Source organism: Dermochelys coriacea, chromosome 4 (assembly GCF_009764565.3).
Source record: "Dermochelys coriacea isolate rDerCor1 chromosome 4, rDerCor1.pri.v4, whole genome shotgun sequence".
Lineage (NCBI taxonomy): Eukaryota > Metazoa > Chordata > Testudines > Dermochelyidae > Dermochelys > Dermochelys coriacea.
Window position 1 is genome coordinate 32,012,211 of NC_050071.1, and position 20,786 is coordinate 32,032,996.

The window sequence follows — 20,786 nt, forward strand, 5'->3', positions numbered from 1 at the left end:
AAACATTTTTCCTCACAAACCAAATACAGGAACATATGAATTGCCATACTAGATCAGAGCCAAGGTCCATCAACTCTCTGTATCCTGTCTCTTACAAAGGCTACTCCAGATGCTACAGAAAGCATAAGAATCCTAAAGGGACAAATGTGAGATAGTCTGCCTCCCACATTAGGTCTCCTCCTAAATGGTATAGTTAGAGACTGGATTCAAGCATCAGGTTTAATGTCCCTCCCAAAGTTTTTATAATTGTGACAACCCTGCATATTCCTGATACTCATATAAATGTTGAGTCCTTTTCTGAATCTTGGTAAGTTTTTGACCTCACTGACTTCTTGTGACAAAGTGGAAGCCAAGCACAGAGAATTAAAATTACTTGCCCCAGGTTACTGAGCAATATTGTGGCAGAATGGCAGGACTAAAACTCAAATTTTATACCTCCTGTTTCAGTGCCCTATCCAGATACTGGTAATGAAGGCCCTGAAACTCTAAACACTATGCACATGCTTAATTTTAATTTCTATAGCACTGTGTAAGTGCTTAAATGAACTAATCATATGCTTAAAGTTAAGCACATGCATAAATGTTTGAAGGACTGGGGACAGAGTACCCATAAGCGGGCAAGATAAATGTAAAGGATTAAACCTAATTCCATCCATCCCCATCTCTCATCCCAAATATGTAAAATACAAAACAATTGCTTTCCTATTAAATAAAAAATTAAAAACCAGCCGTCAAACACTCATGACTGAACAAGCGTGTGCTTGCAAGAGAGAAACGTATACTTCAGTAAGGACAATTTAATTCAGGCTTCCAAATGTAGTTACACACAAACAGGAAAATAAAAAGAACGAAAAATATGTTGGCAACAGTGTTCTTTTAACTCTAGTTAGATAAAGCCTTATTACAGATACCTCCTGCATATCACTGAATCCAATTTGAGGTCTGTCTACAACAGCAGCATTACCAAGATGATATTAAGCAACTGCAGCCAGACCTTGTCATCTCTGTTAATGGCCAGCTGACAACTGTGTCTAGCTTCTAATATTTGCAGTTGAAAGCTATTCAGAATAATTTATGGATACAGTATCCCTTATAGTAACGTGGCTCATTTCCTTGTTTCTCTTCCCTTAAAAATGGACAGATTTTGATGTTAGAATTATTTAGTAAAATACAGAACAGATGTTATAAAACATTATGTAAGTTCATACTCCACAACAGCGAAAAAGAAAAAAAAACCTATAAAATTCACCTAACGGATATCTCCATTTACATGTAAATCACATAGCCACTGCAATATATTTAATCCAGGCAGCACGTCAGCTAACAATATTCACAACTATTCAAGCTTCAGCAGCGTTCAATATTCTGAGAGCTACATGACCCAAAGTAAATGGAAGGGTGCCAGGAAACACAATCCTTCCTGCAGCAGGAGCCTGCCTTTCAATGATGAAAGATTAATCAGGGTTTACTTTGATAGGATTAGTACTCAAGCACGAAACTCTGGTTCGGATCTCATTACTGAAGTGCATATCCTTCACCTTGATGGATCTGGGCTGTCTTGCTACAGGTGCAAAAACACCCCTCTCTCTTACTAATCTAAAAGGCAGAACCCAGAAAAGAAATATTTTGATGTGACAGGTGATTTAGGAAAAATGACCCCTTAGGAGGCGCAACTAGCCTTTACAACAGTTGGGGATTGCCAATACTTGTATGATGCAAATACTTTTTAAAAAAAATTTATAGTTGTACATCACAATTGGTATATATTTTGGATTCTCTATTCTACTCCCTTCATTTGTCATCTATCTTAGGATTTCGGGTCTCTGACACAGGGCCTGAGTATGCCTGTGCATCTGTATAGTGACCAGCATAGTGGAGTCTTGATGCTGATTAGGACTCCTGGCTACTACCATAATACAAATAAATAAAAATATGTACAAATAAATGGTGTTTATTTATTCATATGTCATCTACAATTTGTCTGAGGGCCCATAAGAGGCCCATGATTGAAGTCATTGTCTGAGGAGCTCTGCAGATGGTTTTCTGCAGTGGGTCCACGTAGGATGATATGGATGGCAATGATAGGGATAGGCAAAAGGATGGGTCAGGGAACGTACATACGTACACGTTCTATGTTGCTATTCCAATTCACATGCTGAATTAATGGCCACAGTATGCTTGGATGGCTATGCTGTAGCCCTGTGCCCCAGCCCCATGTTGGGAGCTTGCATTTCGCTTTTTCAAAGTCCCGTGCATTTCATCTACATAAAACCCTGATTTCACCGGCTTTATATAGATGAATAGATTTCTTCTCCCCTTGACACTAGCCTGAAGTGATGCATATGGCCTAGGAAGGTCTTTTCTACACCGAAGTAAGTTTAACCCATCCATGTGTAACCCACTACATTGGCTGGTCTCTTCAGTTGACTGGACGTATGTTAGTTTTTAAAAAAAGAAAAGGAGTACTTGTGGCACCTCAAAACAAATTTGAGCATAAGCTTTCGTGAGCTACAGCTCACTTCATCGGATGCATCCGCTCAAATAAATTTGTTAGTCTCTAAGGTACCACAAGTACTCCTTTTCTTTTTTGCCAATACAGACTAACACGGCTGCTACTCTAAAACCTGTTAGTTTGTAAGTGTCGCTATATCCTGTCTGAAGTTGGATCATTTATAAACAACCCTATTTATCACCCTGAAACACTTACCAAAAAGAAAAAAACAACAACTGTACAATAGACTTAATTTATGCTTTCCTGGCAAAACCTTCATTTGTGGCCACAAATCTGATAATTACATGCATAAGTATCCTTTAAATATGAAACTCCTGATCACTTCATGAGTATACACAAATTCATACAGAAGTTGTGTATGAAAAAATCAGTTTTTGCAAATTTGGCCCTGTAACAGCAGGCAATTTCTGCAAAAGCAGTGATTTACCTTTAACATTTTTGAAGGAACATCGTTTTTTAATAAAATGATAATCATGACTGTTCAGAAAATATATTCCTGAACCAAACACCCTATATTTCCCCTCTTCCCAGTGAACCTGTATTCCCCTCTTCCATGGTGACGATTCCCTCCTTTCTCCCCGCCCACACTGATTATTACATGTACTGTCATAAAGCTTGCCACGTATTTTTAATGACTGTTCTTTTTATAACCTGACCAGACTTTTTAAAAAGTGCTGCCCATATCAGTTAACAATGCTTCTCTTTAGAGTCTTCAATGTGTCACCTCAGTACAGGCTTAAGGTATATCTACAATACAGAGACTATGTCACCATAGCTATGCAGGCATAACCCTGTAATGTTGACATAGCCTAGTTTGATGGAAATGGTTTTTCCATTGGTGTAGGAAAACTACCTCCCTGGAATGAAAACATTTTTCTACCAACATAGCTGTATCTACAGTGAGGATTAGGTGAGCATTATGTCATCGATCAGGGTGTGATTTTTGATATTGATATTTTTCTTTAAGAATGAAGTTAAACAACAACAAAAAGTTTAACTCTCTCATCATAAGTGAGGCTACGATTTTGACACGGAGGTCACAGAAGTTATGGAATCCGTGACTTCCAAAGAGCTCCATGACTTCAGCCCCAGCGGCTGGGAGCTGCATGGTCCCAACGCCTCCCGCAGCAACAGGGAGCCACCTGAGACAACAACCCCCAAGCCCCCGGCTGCCGCAGGCAGGGGAGTACCCTAGCAGCTCCACTGCTGCCACAGCAGGGGACACCAGCAGCTTCTCTCTGTTAGTGAGTGGGCAGGGGAACCCTGCAGCTCTAAGCCCCCTTGAGTTCCCAGCCACTCTGCATCTGCCCAGTCCCTTCCCATTTTATCTGGGATAATTTTAGTAAAAGTCAGGAACAGGTCACGGGCTAATGTGAATTTTTCTATCTTGCCCATGACCTGTCCATGACTTTTACTAAAAATATCCATGACAAAATTTTAGCCTTAATCATAAGCCCTTCGAGAAATGCCACCCATCAGAATCAATGGGTAGGGGCCAATGGTGAAAGGGAAGCAGTCCCAGTAACAAGGGAGAGAGATACTCGTCAATGGACAATAAAATAGTTCCTACCCTGGGAATCTCCAGTACCCATTAGCAGGCTGTGGGATTGGCCAGCACTCCCCAGGTCCCAGGGTTTAGCCCAAGGCAGGGACCATATTGAGCATCTTTTGGCTTGGTTCAAGCAGACCATTCTACCCACCCAAAATAGGGATGGGAACCTGGCCTGACAGATGCTGTTGGACTATCCCATTGCCTGTTCAGGGGGTCACGAAGGAAATTTTTTCTCCCATGGGACAACTGGCGGAGGACCATGAAGATTTTTGCCTTCCTCGCAGCACCTGCAAGCCACAATGGGTTACAAGTAGGAACTCACTTAGGCCTGATCTACACTGGGGGGAGAAGGGGTGTCTATCTAAGTTACGCAACTTCAGCTATGTGAAAACGTAGCCGAAGTCAACGTACTTAGACCTACTCACCACAGTGTCTTCACTGCGGTGAGTCAACTGCTGCCACTCCCCCATTGACTCTGCCTGCGCCCCTCGCAGCAGCGGAGTACAGGAGTCAACGGGAGAGCGCTCGAAGGTCCATTTATCGTGTCTAGATTAGATGTAATAAATCGACGCCCACTGGATCGATTGCTGCCTGCTGATCTGAGGGGTCGTATAGACATATCCTTAGTCCCTACTGAGGTTCTGGGGTGGAGTTGTTTATTTGCTGCAACTTGTGGCCAGTTTCCAGTGCATTTGAGAATAAAAATGAACAGTTCTCAGGAGGTAAAAGACCTGGGATTTTGGTGGGCTCATGTGATAGGGCGACACCTTGCGGCCTTCACTGTCTGAGGTCCCCACCCTGCTGCACCCTCTGTCCCCCGCTTGGGAGGGCTGAGTATTGGGGGGAAGGGTGAGGACAGCCTACCTCATGTTATGGTAAGGAGTCCTGTAATCCTGGTGCCAGCTACAGGTTATATGGTAAGGAGTCTTGTAGCCCTCTCCCCCGTTGCCCACTTGAGCTAAGTAAATGCCTAGTATAAGAGATTATGAGTGATGTCAGGTAGTGCCCCTCCCTTGTGTTAAAATTTAATAAAAGCTGTGGTCTGCCACTTAATTATATGCATGTCCCTGTCCTCATTTTGCCACTGTGTCCAGATCAAAACTTCCAGTGACAGAGGTAAAGTTCTTCTGTATGCAACTTTCATTGGGTCAGCAACAATTTAGAAACACCCTATTAGAATTACCCTCTTCCTTTTTTCTTCTCTTTACTTTCATTATACAGCATTTACAAGAACCCTTAGCACTTACATCTGGAATAAAGCCAATTTCATTGAGATGGTTACTCAGCTCTGGATCATGGAATGCAATCATCTGGGAGAACACCGTCAGGTATTCTGAAATGACAACAATGTTTAAGACCATTGCCAAAAAAAGAGAATACACAACTGCACACTTAACTCACACACAAGGAATACATGTGCCTGGAACAGTACTAATTATGAAACTTGCACTTTTCTTTATACATACAACACCATTTTAACTATTATATTATCTATTAGAACTAAATATACTTTTTAAAATCCATTTAAAGTTTTTTCTCCTCTCCCTGTTTATACCATTTGCATCTTCAACAGTAACAGCTTCTATCTTCTCTACACTTACGCTTGGTCTAAAACACTAGGAACTTATGCTAGTATATAACTATGTCTCTCAGGGGTATGGAAAATCCATACCCCTGAGTGATGTAGTTATATTGACCTAACCCCCAATGTAGACAGGACCAGCTTCTCCAGTCAACATAGCTATCATCCCTCGAGGAGATGGAGTATCTACGCCAACAGGAGAAGTTCTCCCATTGGTGTAAGAAGCATCTTCATTAAGCGCTACAACGGTGCAGTGCTGTACATGTAAAGTCCTTAGGGCTTTCCATACTTCCTTTTCCACTCAGATACAGCTAAAACAAATGGAATACTTCGTTGGTGCTCATAGCCTGATGTCTTACACACTTGCAAATTACACAATTTAAATAAAAAGCAAATATTTCAGCATAAATATGAACTAGGCCTTGGGCATATCACACTGATTAAAGTAAATTAGAACAAGGTTCTTCCAGTAATTTCCAGGAACTGACATGCACTGAAAACTACAGAGATATCACCACATTAAACGTATTTGCTACTAAGTGAACTTGTTTACATCATTATGTGGATTGAAGTGTTAAGTCTCTCCTCCCTTTATTAACACCTATCTTCTTTATTTTCCTTTCTGGGGAGGGAAAAGAATTATTACAGGACAGATTTAATAATATAGCCCCAGTTCTACTCATCAAGCTGAAAGGGACAGTTTAACTCAATCGCCTTAATCATCATTCACATTTAATTTCGGAGGAGCCAAAATGGAAGCTTATCCCTGAAAAACTTCTCTCCCCTTCCTCCCCCTTACACACAATTTCATTTGCCTTCTATCTGCAAGTGGAGCCTTTCTTAGGCTCAGAATCAAGAGACTTTATCCTTGCAATTTCATGACAGGTTGCATTTTCCTTTCCCTTCCACAAAGTCCTCAAAATTTCCAAACAGTGCTGCTGCCTGACACTGCATAACCTTGCCCCAATGGCAGAGATTTCCAGGCCCCTCCATCAAAGACTCTGCTAAGGCAGCATCTTCATGCAAAGGAGTCATAGCTAGTCACCCTTTAATAATAGCTTCTTAAGTGAACAGTCAGTAAGTGTTGCTACAGTGCCTTAGGAAGTCTCTAAACTGCTCCCACCTTAATTTGCAAACATTCCATTTACAAACACCAGCATCAGAGCTTGTCTTTTGTCTTTGAGTTATCTTAATTTAGAGTGACCAGATAGCAAGTGTGAAAAATCGGGACGGGGTGGGGGCGCGTTATAAGTGCCTATACAAGAAAAAACCCCAAATATCAGGACTGTCCCTATAAAATCGGGACATTTGGTCACCCTATCTTAATTCAGCCATCACCCTGAGTTAGCCTAGCCCCAATGAGAGTTCTCACATTGCAAATCACACTTAATCTGTACAATGGATCAGCAGCACAGAATAATTGGAATAGCAATATAGGGCTTGATTTCACTGACCAAAAAACTGTGTGTTTTACCCGAGGATAACTAATGCACATTAGCTATCCCATTGTAAAACATAGTGAACACAAGGCACTTTGAAAAGGAGTACGTGTGGCACCTTAGAGACTAACAAATTTATTAGAGCATAAGCTTTCGTGAGCTACAGCTCACTTCATCGGATGCAAAACAAGGCACTTTGGTTTTACTGTGAAATAAACTAGATGAGGTTAAGTCACAGGCTGGAGGGGTGGGGGCATAATGCTGACCTCACCTCATGGCTGATCTATCTTGCCATGAATACTACAAGTGCCCCTTCTCCACTTAGGATTTTGCAACAAGATGATAATCACGTGTTTGCTGGCAATAAAATCACATCTTTTTAAGCAGTAAAAACTAAGCAGCGTAGCTGCATCCTCACTGCATTACTAGCTCCAGCATCACTCAAGTTTTAACTCACATATTCTGATAGAAAAGGAGTACTTGTGGCACCTTAGAGACTAACAAATTTATTAGAGCATAAGCTTTCGTGAGCTACAGCTCACTTGAGCTGTAGCTCACGAAAGCTTATGCTCTAATAAATTTGTTAGTCTCTAAGGTGCCACAAGTACTCCTTTTCTTTTTGCGAATACAGACTAACACGGCTGCTACTCTGAAACCTGATATTCTGATAGAACAGCTAGCTAAAGTTTAAAGTACCACTTAACTCGAGCTAGAGATTTTTATGCATGAACAGGAGTCATGTTAGGGGCAACACTCAAGTTGTACCTTGAGCTAATACTGCAGTGAAGACAAGCCCCCAGTCTCATTGTATGCATGTATTATCCACATAAGCTGATTGGACAAGCCAGGCTTAATTTAGCTTTTCCCACATTCAGTGCTGACACATTTGAGTTAATAAAATACCCAGCAACCACAGGTAAGGTACAAGGCTTTTCTACTACAGTGGCACAGATGCACCCTCTGCGCTGCTGTATCGCTTAGCGAAGATGCTACCTATATCGACAGGAGAGGTTCTCCCCATCGACATAGCTCTGTCTACACCAGGGGTTAGGTTGCTATAATAATGTCACTCAGGTGTGGACAGCGTAGTTATACTGTGATAAACTGGTAGTGCAGACCAAGCCAGTAATCACATACAGTCATATGCGTGCTGATGAAAACAGATTCACAATTAACTTCCCTAAAGCACATTTCCTTTTAAACAAGAAATTCGTGCCTACGGTGGTTCTGCACAGATATACTATAGTTTGTTTAATATCATTTTTATTTGTATAGCCAGAGTCATAAAATATAATTATTGTGTGGGATTACATAATTAATGAAGGGTCTGTTGAAGACACAATCCTTCCTGAAAACATATTATTTAGGTCCTGCCAAACTCTGTTGGGTGGAATTTTATGATATGAATTATTCTTTTGCATAATTTGATATTCTATAGCTATAAACCTTTAATTGCTCTTACATCTTGCTTCATATGGGGAAATGCATCTGATAAGTCTGACAAACTGTGCTTTAACTGCTTAGGGCAGGCTCAGAAATGAGATATGCTGAACCTTTCTGCACTGGGAAAGATTTTTATTCCATTAAGGGGTGAGGTGCTAAAATTGCAGTGATGTAAACAGACATGATCCATCCTGCCATGTTCCTCACAGTGTCCCCAGAGAATAGCAAAAAGCTCAGCACACCAAACTAAACAAAACCATCACAAAACCTTCCTTTAAAACTATATTAATATGTTGACATTGAACACCAACAGCTAGAAATCAAATCAGAACACACCAACAGTCCAGCTAGTCTAATATCCCCATACCAGATGCTGCAGTGCAAGATGTAAAGACCACAGCATACATTTACTTGCGCAATATCATACCATGTGCCTATCCCCATCTGGTAATTTTTTCAGGTCTGGACACATGAAGATCAATAACTCTCATTATATCCTAGTTAGCAACACTACAAATGATATTCTTCTATATATCACTGTCTCAACCCTTAAAAAAAAAAATCTCACTAAGCTACACTAGCCTTAAAAACCCTAAAGCAGTTTATTTCACAGGAAAATTATTTATTGTATAAAATAACAGTTTATTTTATTCTTTAAAAATATGCTCCTTTAGTTTCATCAAGTGCCCCTTTGCCTTTATATTATGATAGAGTGCAAACAGGAAATCTCCTGACTGGCCTTCTCCACGTCATTCATTTTGTCATATGTCCTGGTCACACCTCCACTCTCATTTATCTCCATTCCAAACTATGCAGTCCTAATCTTTTAGTCTTTCCTCATATTACCGCCTACCTCGAATCTTAATGTCCAATCATTTTTGCTGACTTTCTGAGAACTTTCCCATATCTTTTTGGAGATGAGGGGAGGAAATAAATGCTGATCCTCAGTAGAAGACATACAGGGAAAGTATTGTAATAACATTTATTTGTGGATTATAAGTGCATGTGGTGCGTTTCAGCAAGATGTATTATTTGTTAAACAGGTACAAATCGTCGTAACCAATGAGAAAAAGTGAGAATCTTTTATTTTTAACGATTAATTAATATTAATGATTATTAACATCTACCTTTTTAGCATTAATTTTCCATCTCTCTCTCTTTCTCCCCTCTGCTCAAAAAAGCAAGAGAGAGACTTCAAAAGTATTTTCCTGTATGCTCTAACTAAAGTTTCTGAAGAATAATCTTTTGTTCCTTTTCATACAGCTGCCAACTTGACTCCCAAGACATAAAACATTGTTAGGTCAACAGAGACAATGCCCTAACCAAGCTATTAAGATACACTTCTGGCTCATGAATCTCACAAACAGCATGAGGTGTTAAATCATTCAAATTAGAATAATGCTTGTTAGAATTGCTGTCAACTGCGCATTTGATAGCTAGTGATGGGGAAAAGGATGACAAGAAGGACATCAGAGTGTGGATTGAAATAAAGATCCTCTATGTTTTTAAATTTGTTATTCAGATAGGATGGCTTCCTAATCCTCCCAAATTTCTTCTCCACTTTGTTTCCATATTAAAAGGAACTGACAGTCCACTCCTCCTCCTATTTACTTATAGGGCTGTTGAGGCCAACAACAACTATGGAGCTATGGAGCAGTTTCCTTAGGAAGACTTGTCCTCAGATCAGTCATACAACTGATCTACTAACTGGTTTATGTTTAAATGTTACATCCACATAGCTAGTTCTCTCAGGAGTGTGAAATATCTACAACCCTGACAGATATAGGTTATGGTTACACTACAGCTTAAGTCAACATAAGTTATGTCATCAGGGGTATGAATTAGCCATTTATTAATTTATGCCAATTTAAGCGTCAGTGTGCAGGGTGCTATGCCAGCAGGAGAGCTTCTCCCGCCGACATAGCTATCACTGCTCACAGGCACTGGAATAATTAAACCGACAGGAGAGCGCTGTCGGTGTAGAGTGGCTATACTAGATTGACATTAGATGCAAGTTAATAAATGGCTAATAAATGGCTGTAAACTCTCTAGTGTAGCTATAGCCATAGTTAAGCCAAAATAACCTCTGGATTAGACAGGACTAGGTACACCCAAGAATTCTTCCATACACCTGGGCCACCACCTTTCAGGAAGGTGGATTATCTACAGTGAGGGGATGATCCCTCCCATCGTAGCAAGTGTCTTCCCTGAAGTGCTGCACCTGTGCCAATGTAGTGCTTTAAATATAGGCATAGAGCACTACCATCAAACTCTTGACCCTCTACTAAAGTAAATGTATTCTCTAAACACCCACTGATATCTGCTGCTTCTCTCACCTTCTGTTCTGAAGCAGAATGGCAGTCTGCAATAAAGTGGCTTCGGATTGCCTCAATGATAGACTACCATGATACAAAGTGCAGAGGGAGTCTTTTTAGCATTCTTATTTCATTATATTGATTGGTTCCTGCTTAAAACTGCTCCAGAGAGCAGCAAGTGTTTTTTTTGCTGCTGCTGCTTGTTGGTTAGTTTTTCATCTTCACACACTTCCCTACTTATTTTTGTTTTGGTTTTGCCGCTGTTCCTTTGCTTACTACCCTGGTCTCCTAATAAGCTACTTGAAGATATAAGTGGGTATTTCTATAATGCTGAAAGGGTATGCTTCTACTTCTGTCAATTAAAAAGCCACTGAAGAAAAAACAAAATTTACTTGAAAACGTAGCATTAATAACTACTCCATAAACTCTCTTATTAGAAGAAAAGGGAAACAAACATCAACCTACCTTGAATGACATGAGAATTATCCTTCAAAAAGAAGTTATACAGGTACTTGGGAATAAAAGCAGACATGCAGGCATATGCAAGAGCTAAAAGAGAATTAGGACAAGACAACATTAGCTAGGAAGGTACAGTGTACAAAAAACATCTTTACACTGCAAAACATTCATTACTAAAGAAGTGTTTATATCTGATTTGTTATCAGTCTGTGCACATGGTAACTAACAGTGTAAAATGCATGAAAAACACCACTTTTCCTTTTAAAAACATATTTTAAAGCTACTCAAGAAATATCCTATTGCTACTGATTATGCAATGAACAATCCAAATAAATTCAGTTTTACCATGTATTAGTTTTGAGGTGAAGTACAAAAATTTGGGACTTTCAGATCAGTAGTGTTCCCATATCAATTATTGTAATATAGGCTTTAACCTTGTCCAAGTTCCAAAACTTGAGTGACCATATCTGTCTACCTAAAGTCTGCTTGCAGTTGTAATGGAATTTTTTTAGGAATGAAGGATAATCTTGTGGCTCTGGCACTAAACTCAAACTCAAGAGATCAGAGTTCAATTACACATTCTGCCACAGACTTCTTGACACTGGACAAGACACTTCATCTCAGTGACTCAGTTGCCTCACATTTTTTCCTACCTCTTCTAATTATATTCTGATTTTTAGACTGTTCCTATTATATAGAAATTCTTAGTCCACCCTCACCACCATAGTACCTGAATGCCTTCCAAAAGGCGCAGTAAGTGATGTGACTAACATCTGCCCTGCGTGGTTTGGTCTCCCTCGCTCTCTCCCTAGTACCTACAGCATCTAGCAAAATGGGATTCTTGAGGTTGTGGCCTCAAGCCTTACTAGAACACAAACAACTGCTAAAACAAATCTTTACTTCCAATCCTACTCTGTTTATTTTTACTATGCACTGATGAAAGTTGCTTGATTGGTTTATTATGTCCTATCAATGGCAAAGAAATGACAAAGTATGTGTAACTGTACAGCTGTCTGGAAATTACAGGAAAGTTACAACTTCTAAACTAGCAGAATATGACAGACAGACAGCTTTGGAATGCTGCAGTGATATAAGAATCAAGGGGCTGGGATGGTCAACTAAGCCCATCAAGATTGTGAACCACCAAGACAAAGGGTAGATATATCCTGTCGATAGATGGAGCAGTCACAACCCCTCTCAATTCCTCTCTCCCAACAAATTTTTGTTTTGCCTGGACTGAGACTAAGCTATCTGGTTTTCATGTAGGACCTTACTTGAGCTAGGGACTTGGAAAGCTAGAATCAAGAAAGCAGAAACCAGGCTCCACTACAGAACATTCACAGAAAAAGAGGCATATGTATATTATGGAAGCGCTGCTGGCAGGTCTATAGGTAAAAACAAATTTTGTACCTCAAGTAGGGATTCAATCACTTTGTTACCTGAAGGATACAGTGTATTGTCCCCCAAAATTTCATCACTTACTCTTTCAGTACAGAAAAGACAGTTACCTATCTATACAGTAACTGTTGTTCAAGATATGGGTGCAGACATGTATTCCACATAGGTGTATGTGACCCCGTGCACCAAAGTCAGAGAACTTTGCCTAGCAGTACCATAGGGGTGGTACAAACACCTTCTGAATCCTTCTCCCTGCCTTTTCCTGGCTAATTAAGGGCTAAACCCCAAACCCACTCAGTTCCTTCACACAGAACATCAGAGTTGAAACTTTGATTCGGAGGAGAGGAAAGGAGGGCCATGGAATACCCGCCTGCACCTGCATTTCGAAGAACAGTAGTTACCTGACAGGTAGGTCTTTTCTTCTTCAAGATGTTGCAGACGTGTATTCCACTCAGATGACTCACAAGCAGTATCACAAGGAGGTGACGTGCAGAGTTTACTGAACTAATAACTGCCTTCCCAAAATTTGGATCTGATCTAGATGCAGTTGTAATAGCATAACGCTTGGTAAAAGTATGCATGGAAGACCAAGTCTACAAATGTACAATATCAAAAAGTCACTGAAAAATGCATTTGATTTCACAAGGGCCTTTGTCAAATGAGCTCTTAAGCCAGAGGTGGGCAAACTATGATCCGGGGGCTGAATCCGGCCCTTAGGATATTTTAATCCGGCCCTCAAGCTCCCGCTGGGGACCAGGGTCCAGGGCTTTCCTCGCTCCAGCCGAGAAGTGGGGTCAGAGGCTTGCTCCATTCTGCGTGGCTCCTAGAAACAGCGGCATGTCCCCACTCTGGCTCCTACACATAGGGGCAGCCAGGGGGCTCCGCATGCTGCCCCCACTGCAAGCACTGCCTCCGCAGTTCCCATTGGCTAGGAACTGTGATTAATGGGAGATGCAGGGGCGGCGTCCTGCAGATGGGGGAGCGCGCAGAGCTGCCTGGCCACACCTCCATGTAGGAGCCGGAGAGGTACATTCCGCTGCTTCCGGGAGCTGCTTGAGGTAAGCACCACCCAGAGCCTGCACCCCTAAGTTTTTAAGTTTGGAGCTCCTTTAAACAGACAAACAGCTGCTTGATTGGAGTTAACAACCCTTTCAAGTTAATCAAAGCACTGGTTTGGTTTAGATAAAAAGTAAAACAGGTTTATTCAATCAAAAAGAGATTTTAAGTGAGTTCAAGTATAAGAGATAAAGATAGAAAAGGTTACAAACAAAATGACCAGCTTACCAAGCATAGTCTTTGTTCAAGGTCATTTCCTTACCAATCTTCCTTTTCCAGCAATGGCTGAGTAGCTCTTAGCTAGGATGCCCACAAAGCCTAAGGTGCTGGTTTTCCTGGTCTCTTTAAGTGGAGGATAATTTAGGGGTTCACCACCCCTCTCTTTGTCATCCAGTAATCTTTTGAAAATCCTCTCTGTCGAAGTTGATTGGCCCTGCCTTCAACAGGCAGGAAGGGTTCCTGGCAGTGCAATCTCCAATCCCCCATTGAGACTGTTAAGTGATCAATTTTTCCCCACTTGCTTTCCTGATAGCTTTGTTTGCATGGCATGCTTTTCTTTGTCTTTGGTCACAGCTTGCTCAATTACCGGATTCCTTTATCTTGAAAAAAACCCATTTAATGCCTGGTTTAAACATATTTTAGCTACTGTATAATCCTTTGTAGATTGAATGTATGCACATCACACAACCATATTAACAATCAGTGAATTATTGGTTTTCCAATGACATGTTACATGACACCTTATAGATAATAATAATAGTGAGTTGGGGTACACTGAACTGGTCAAGCCAGCTGAAACTCACTGCTAGATACAAATAAGCCTCTTACACTGTGGCACAGAGATGTTCTTAGGGACACACTGAGATGATTAAAGAAATGACTTTGTTCTTTCCAAGTCAAATGCCAAGCATCACCTCATATCCAAGGAATGAAGATGCTGCAATCTGCATTTGGATGAGGCTTGGGAAAAAATACAGGTAAAAATTTGCCGAGTTAACATGAAATTGTGAAACACCTTTAGACAAAAAACTTGGGATGAGGCCTGAAGGCTATTCAGAAGGTTCACCATTATGGCCTGCAGCTCACTAACTCTTCTTACAGAAGTTATGGCCACAAGAATGCTGCCTTTTGGCACAGGAGAGATAGAAAACAAGTTGCCAAGGGCTCCAATTGAAGACCCATAAGGACAGTCAATTCATTGTTAAGGTCCCACTGAGGAATCATTTCCTTTACTGGCAGAAAAAAAAATGAATGATCCCTCTTAAAATCTGACTACCATGGAGTTCAAGATAACAGATTTCCTTTGGACCAGAGGCTGAAACACCAAAATTGTCATTAAGTGGACTCTCAATGAACTGACAGACAGATCAGAGGACTGAAGGAATAACAGGTACTCCAAAATGTCAGGAATGCAGGCCTGCATTGGTTGAATTCTCCAAGTCACGGATCAAATAGAAAAACATTTCCACTTACTCAAATATGTAGCTGCAGTAGATAGCTTTCTACTAATAAGTAGAACCTGTTGAACAGCTTTGGAACAGTGCTCCTCTGCAATCTAGCAACACAGCATCCATGCTGTAAGGTGCAAGCTGCTCAGCGCTGGATGTGAAATCTGACCATGGCCCTGTGTCAGTAGATAGAGACAACAAGGAAGAGGAATAGGCAGATGAACAGAAGGATTGAGGAGGTCAGAAAACCAACACTGTTTCAGCCAAGTTGGTACAACAAGAATCAGTCTGGCATGATCCATCTTCAGCTTGAGGATGACCTGAGGAATGACTGGGATTGGGAGAGAAGCATATATCAGAGCATATCCCCAATTCAGATTAAATGTGTTGGCTGAGACTCTCTCAAAAGCAAAATTGTTGGCACTTCTTGTTGTCCTTTGTTACAAACCGGTCAAGAACAAGAATGCCCCCTTATCCAAGGACAGACCTCAGCACACTACTCTTCAGAGACTACTGGTGATTCTGGAACAAAGTCCTGCCAAGACAATCGGCCAAGTAATTCTGGGACTCTAGTAAATGAGTAGCTGTTGGGAATGATATTCTCTTTGATGCAGAACTGCCCGAACTTTATCACCTCTGGACAAAGCTGGCTAGAGTGGGCTACTCCCTGCTTGTTCACATAATGCATCATGGTGGTGTAGCTGGTGAGTATATGAATCACTGTGCCTTTGATCTGCACTTGAAATACTCTGCACACTCTGTAAATGGCTTGACACTCCAGGATGCGGATATGAAAAAATGGTTACTAACATTTCTTGGTGGCATTCGTCATACCGGTTTTACTGCCCTCTGGTGCCACGCGCTTATGCGCCGGTATAAGGGGTGCTGTTGGCCATGCACCCTCTCAGTTCTTTCTTGCGGGTTAACTCTGACATGGGGTATGGAAGGTGGGTCGTGGAACTGACATGTACAACGCATCTCGAAGAACAACAGTTAGAAAATGTTAACCATTTTTTCTTCGAGTGTTTTCTCATGTCCATTCTATGGGTGACTCACAAGCAGTACCCTAGAAGGTGAGCTCAGAGATCATCGACATGCTGACTGCAACACTACTCTCCCAAATCTGGCATTATCTCGGGCTTGTTAGGTGATGGCGTAGTGAGATGCAAAGGCATGCACCAACAACCAGGTTGCAACCCTGCAGATGTCCTGGATTGGGATTTGCACAAGAAATGCTGCTGACGAAGCCTGGGCTCTTGGGGAGTGGTTAAGATGGCTGGAAGCAGGACATTTGCCTGTTTGTAGCAAGCCCGAATACAGGTGGTTATCCAGGACAAGATCCTCTCGGCTGACACATAGCCCTCTCATTCTTTCTGCTACTGCTACAAAGAGTTGCGTGGATTTGTGGAAGGGGTTAGTCCTCTCAATATAGAAGGTGAGGGTAGGCCTGACATCCAATGAGTGAAGCTGCTGTTCCTCAGAGTTCTTGTGAGGCATTGGGAAGAAGACTGGCAGGAAAATTGCCTGGTTACTATGGAATTGTGACACCACCTTTGGCAGGAAGGCCAGGGAGGGGGGCAGTTGGACCTTGTCCTTGAAGGACATCATGTAGGGTGGTTCCGACATAAGGGCCTTGATTTCAGAGACCCTTCTACCCGAGGTGATCACCACCAAGAAAGCAACCTTCCAAAAGAGAAGCAGCAGGGGGCACGATGCTAGTGTTTCAAAGCTGGAACCCAAGCTTTAAATGGACGAAGTAGTCCAAGACAGACTGAAGGGAAGAACAAGTTGGAGAGAGAGGGGGAGGTCATTGAGATGCTCATATCGAAAAGCACTTCCCCTTGGCTAGGTAGGTAGCCCTTGTGCATGGTTTTCTACTACCTAGCAAGAGCTACCTAACCTGTTCTTCTGGGTTCTGTCATGTAACATTCATGCAGTTAGATGCAGGGAGGCAAGGTTCGGGTGAAGCAATCGGCCGTGGTCTTGTGAGATTGGGTCTGGCCAGAATGGGAGCAAGAGTGGGGTTGCTATCGACAAATCCAGGAGCATGCCGAACCAGAGTTGACATGGCCATGCCAGGGCTATAAGAATAATTCTCACCTTGTCCTGCTTGACTTTTAGGAAGATGTTGTGAACCAGAGGGATTGGCAGAAAAGCGTGAAACAGGCAACCTGTCCATGGAAGCAGAAAGGCCTTAGAGAGGGATTCTGGGCTGTGCCCACATAGCAAGCAAAACTGATGGCATTTCCTGTTCTGCTTGGTCACAAACAGGTCTACCTGGGGAGATCCCCACCTTTGGAAGATGAATCTGGTGACTTCCAGGTGAAGGGAACACTTGTGATGAGAGGAAAAGGATCTGCTGAGATGATCCACCATTACATTCCAGGCTGCTTGCTTGATGGTGGTGAAGGATGGGCTGGCTAAAACTGGATTCAGAAGGCCTCCTTCTCTGTAAAATATGTTCCTTCCTGCTGTCTAACAGGGAAGGATGAACGTCCAAAAAAGAGATGTGAGCAATATTACTGTAGTTGCTTTTGCCCTCCATAATGACATCTCTTTGTGGCTAGGGTATAAACCCCAACGAACGTAAACTAAGTCCTCTATGCTCAGACAGAATTCTGTAACCATGAGGCCCTGCTCAGACAGAATTCTATAACCATGAGGCCCTTCTTATAGTCACAGCTGATGCCATAATTCTGGAGAAAGCGTCTGACGTGATAAGAGCCAAATGCAACAACATTTTGGCCACCAGGTGGCCCCCTGCAATAAATGCATTAAACTCTTCCTTGAGGATTTCATTAACTCATCTGCAAATATGGACATAGTACCCCAATGGACAAAGTCATATTCAGATAACAGTGCCTGCTGATTTGCAATACACATCTGTAATGATGAAATAGAGTAAATTTTTCTCCCCATCAGGTCCAGCCTCTTAGACTCTTTGTCCTTAGGCATGGACTTGCATCTCCCCAGCAGTAATGTTATTCACTGCTGTCACAAAGAGAGAGTTTGGGAATGGATGGGAATACAAACACTCAAAGCCCTTCATAGGGACATAATACCATTTCTCAGAATGCTTAGTGGTAGGTGGGATAGTCTAAGCTTCATATAATCAGTAGAGCCATCTTCCCTGGAGCTAAGGACTGGAGAATAGCAATTTATGCATATTCTCCTGCACAAACTCAGCCTGAATACACAAGGCAGAAGCCATAGGCTTCAAGAGGTCCTGGCATGACATCTTCAGGGACAGGAGAAGAAGAGTCCGGTACCATGGAGTCAAGTGGTGAGGAAGAAGAAGGGAGCAGGATGAATGGAGGTTCCTGAGGGAGAACTTTGTTCCTGTATGATAGGATCAGGCTGGAGCAGCTCAGGAGGAATGATTGCGTCTGAAATAGAGGTGGCTCGAAAAGACAGACTGCAGCCAGGATGCCTCTCCCAAGCGCAGTAAGCACACGATGGGCAATATTTAAAACCTGGTGAGGGCTAAAGACTGCTGCTAACGAAAAACCTAACGTGGTATTACTAAGCTGCTAACTAACTGTACAGAAAACTCCAGAAATACTGGACAGAAAGAAAGGTGAAGTAAATACCACACAGAATGCTCTGAATCAAACACGGGACATGAAAAGGAACTGAGGGGAGTCGGAGTGGCGCCAACCCTAAATAGCCAGGGGAAAGGCAAATCAGAAGGCACAAAAGGCAGTCCTATGAGTACTGCTAGACAAAGTTTTCTGACTTTGGTGCACTGAGCATGCACACACTTGAGTGGAATACACATCTGCAACCACTCGAAGAAGAAGAAACATTCTCAGTATCTGCAAGTGAATCTGGTAATTAGTTTGCAAGTTAAAATGATTTAAAAATAAATCATTCAGGAAAATTTAGCACTGGGCAACAGACCATTTGTTCCGAATGATTTTAGCTTCAAACTTCCCTTGTACTTAAAGCTCACTGAAATCTTGTTTATACCTGTTTGTGATATATAATGTGGTATAAATAGCACGTGTGTACATACTGTATGTGTGGGCACACGAGGCAGATGGAGATATGGTTTTATTCTAAAGAGAAGGTACTCACCTTCATTGTTAAAATTCAAGTATAGAAATGGTGCACAAAGTGAATCAAGACCTGAGGGAAGAAAAAAAATGCAAAGAAACTGTGAAAAACTTCTCTTTCACTATCATAACACATAAGATAAATGCATTCATTTATCAGAGAGACTTACATATTTAAGATGGATTACGACACCTGTAATGTTACCCTTAATGTACTATACAGAGAAAAAATATGAAAACTGCAAGCAAATAAAAATATTTTAAAACCTAGAAGTACAGCACTTAGTAGATTTGGACTTTTTCCAGTTTTGAGGAATGATCCAGCAAATTACTCTCAAAAAAATCTAACTTAACTGTTCAGCGCAGTTTAACTTTGCACTAAATAGCATTAGCCAACAGAACATTTTAAAAACAAAATGTATGAAGTTTAAGGAATGCTAAAATGCACGACGGAAGATCAATTTTTATAAAACGCAACTGAGGCAAATTTACATTACAAATAGAATGGAATACATCAGAATACTAAATTTTCAGTAATTCACAGATATATTCTCCAGACATTTCTATACTGACATCTGTAAATGAACAACTGAATCGAAGTTTAAATTCTCCTGAACAAAAGAAAAAGAAATAGAAGAGAAAAGAAGTGTGTGTGTTTGGTTTTGATCTACTTAGGAAGTGTCTATATATTTTAAAGTAAATCTTCCCTTTTGTACAGATTTCGAACTGAATCGTTAAACTTACTAACATGTTGAACGCACCTTGCCAGTACACAAGATCAGGATGGGAAACTACCCATGCCTTTAATACCCGTCTAAATTTTGCATGACCCTCTGGTGATGACAGCAGCTCATCGTACTGATGACAGCGAGGAATATCAACCTCAATCTGCAATACAGACAAGCATTAAAAAAAAAAGAACAGGGATATTTGAGGTGGCACCACAGAAATTCCACAACATTGAAAGAACTGGAATGCAGCCAATGCATTTAGGTCAGACCACCACCAAACAATCTGTTTTCTTCCTCACCTTCAAAAACAGAACTGGGGGAAAAGGGAGCGTTCCTTGAGCTGCGCACACAGATTAAAAATACAAAACAATTCTTTTGAAATACAGCTCCTTCCCCTCAAAAATAAAAAGGGCATTTTTTGCTGTACTGATTTTAGCTCAACTCTCAAATTGCATCTCTCAGAATGCTAATGTCACTTTGTTCTTTATTATAATAAAAGGCCCAATTCGATTAAAAAAATTTCTTGGGCTAGTTGAAAAGCCATTTGGTAGGACTTTAGCCATTTACCATTTGACAGAACTTCTTGGAGAACCTAACTAAACAGGAACCCATTTTCGCCAAGTAATGCATGCCTTCAGCGTCAATTGAAGCTGATGGGATTTGGGGATGACGTGCGTCTTTCAGAATCTAAATCCAAGATGCATAATAAGTACTGAGGGGAGAGGGACTTTTTTTTTTTAAAAAAATGGTTGCTAGATTGTTTATGACATCTTTACCTTTGTTGTTTCAAAATACT

At 41.3% G+C, this 20,786-nt stretch overlaps 1 protein-coding gene across 9 annotated transcripts in view; it reads right to left on the reverse strand.

Annotated features, from left to right (window-relative positions):
* The window catches only part of TBCK (TBC1 domain containing kinase), a 244,548-nt gene that overhangs the window by 148,622 nt on the left and 75,140 nt on the right, over positions 1 to 20,786 (reverse strand). For all 9 annotated transcript variants that reach the window (XM_043513301.1, XM_038399499.2, XM_043513304.1 and 6 more), the window contains 4 exons: positions 20,021 to 20,147; positions 19,282 to 19,332; positions 11,309 to 11,392; positions 5,312 to 5,397 (listed from right to left, as the gene is read on the reverse strand). In XM_043513301.1, coding sequence (XP_043369236.1) covers positions 5,312 to 5,397; positions 11,309 to 11,392; positions 19,282 to 19,332; positions 20,021 to 20,147 — 348 coding nt within the window. The remainder of the gene's footprint in view (positions 1 to 5,311; positions 5,398 to 11,308; positions 11,393 to 19,281; positions 19,333 to 20,020; positions 20,148 to 20,786) is intronic.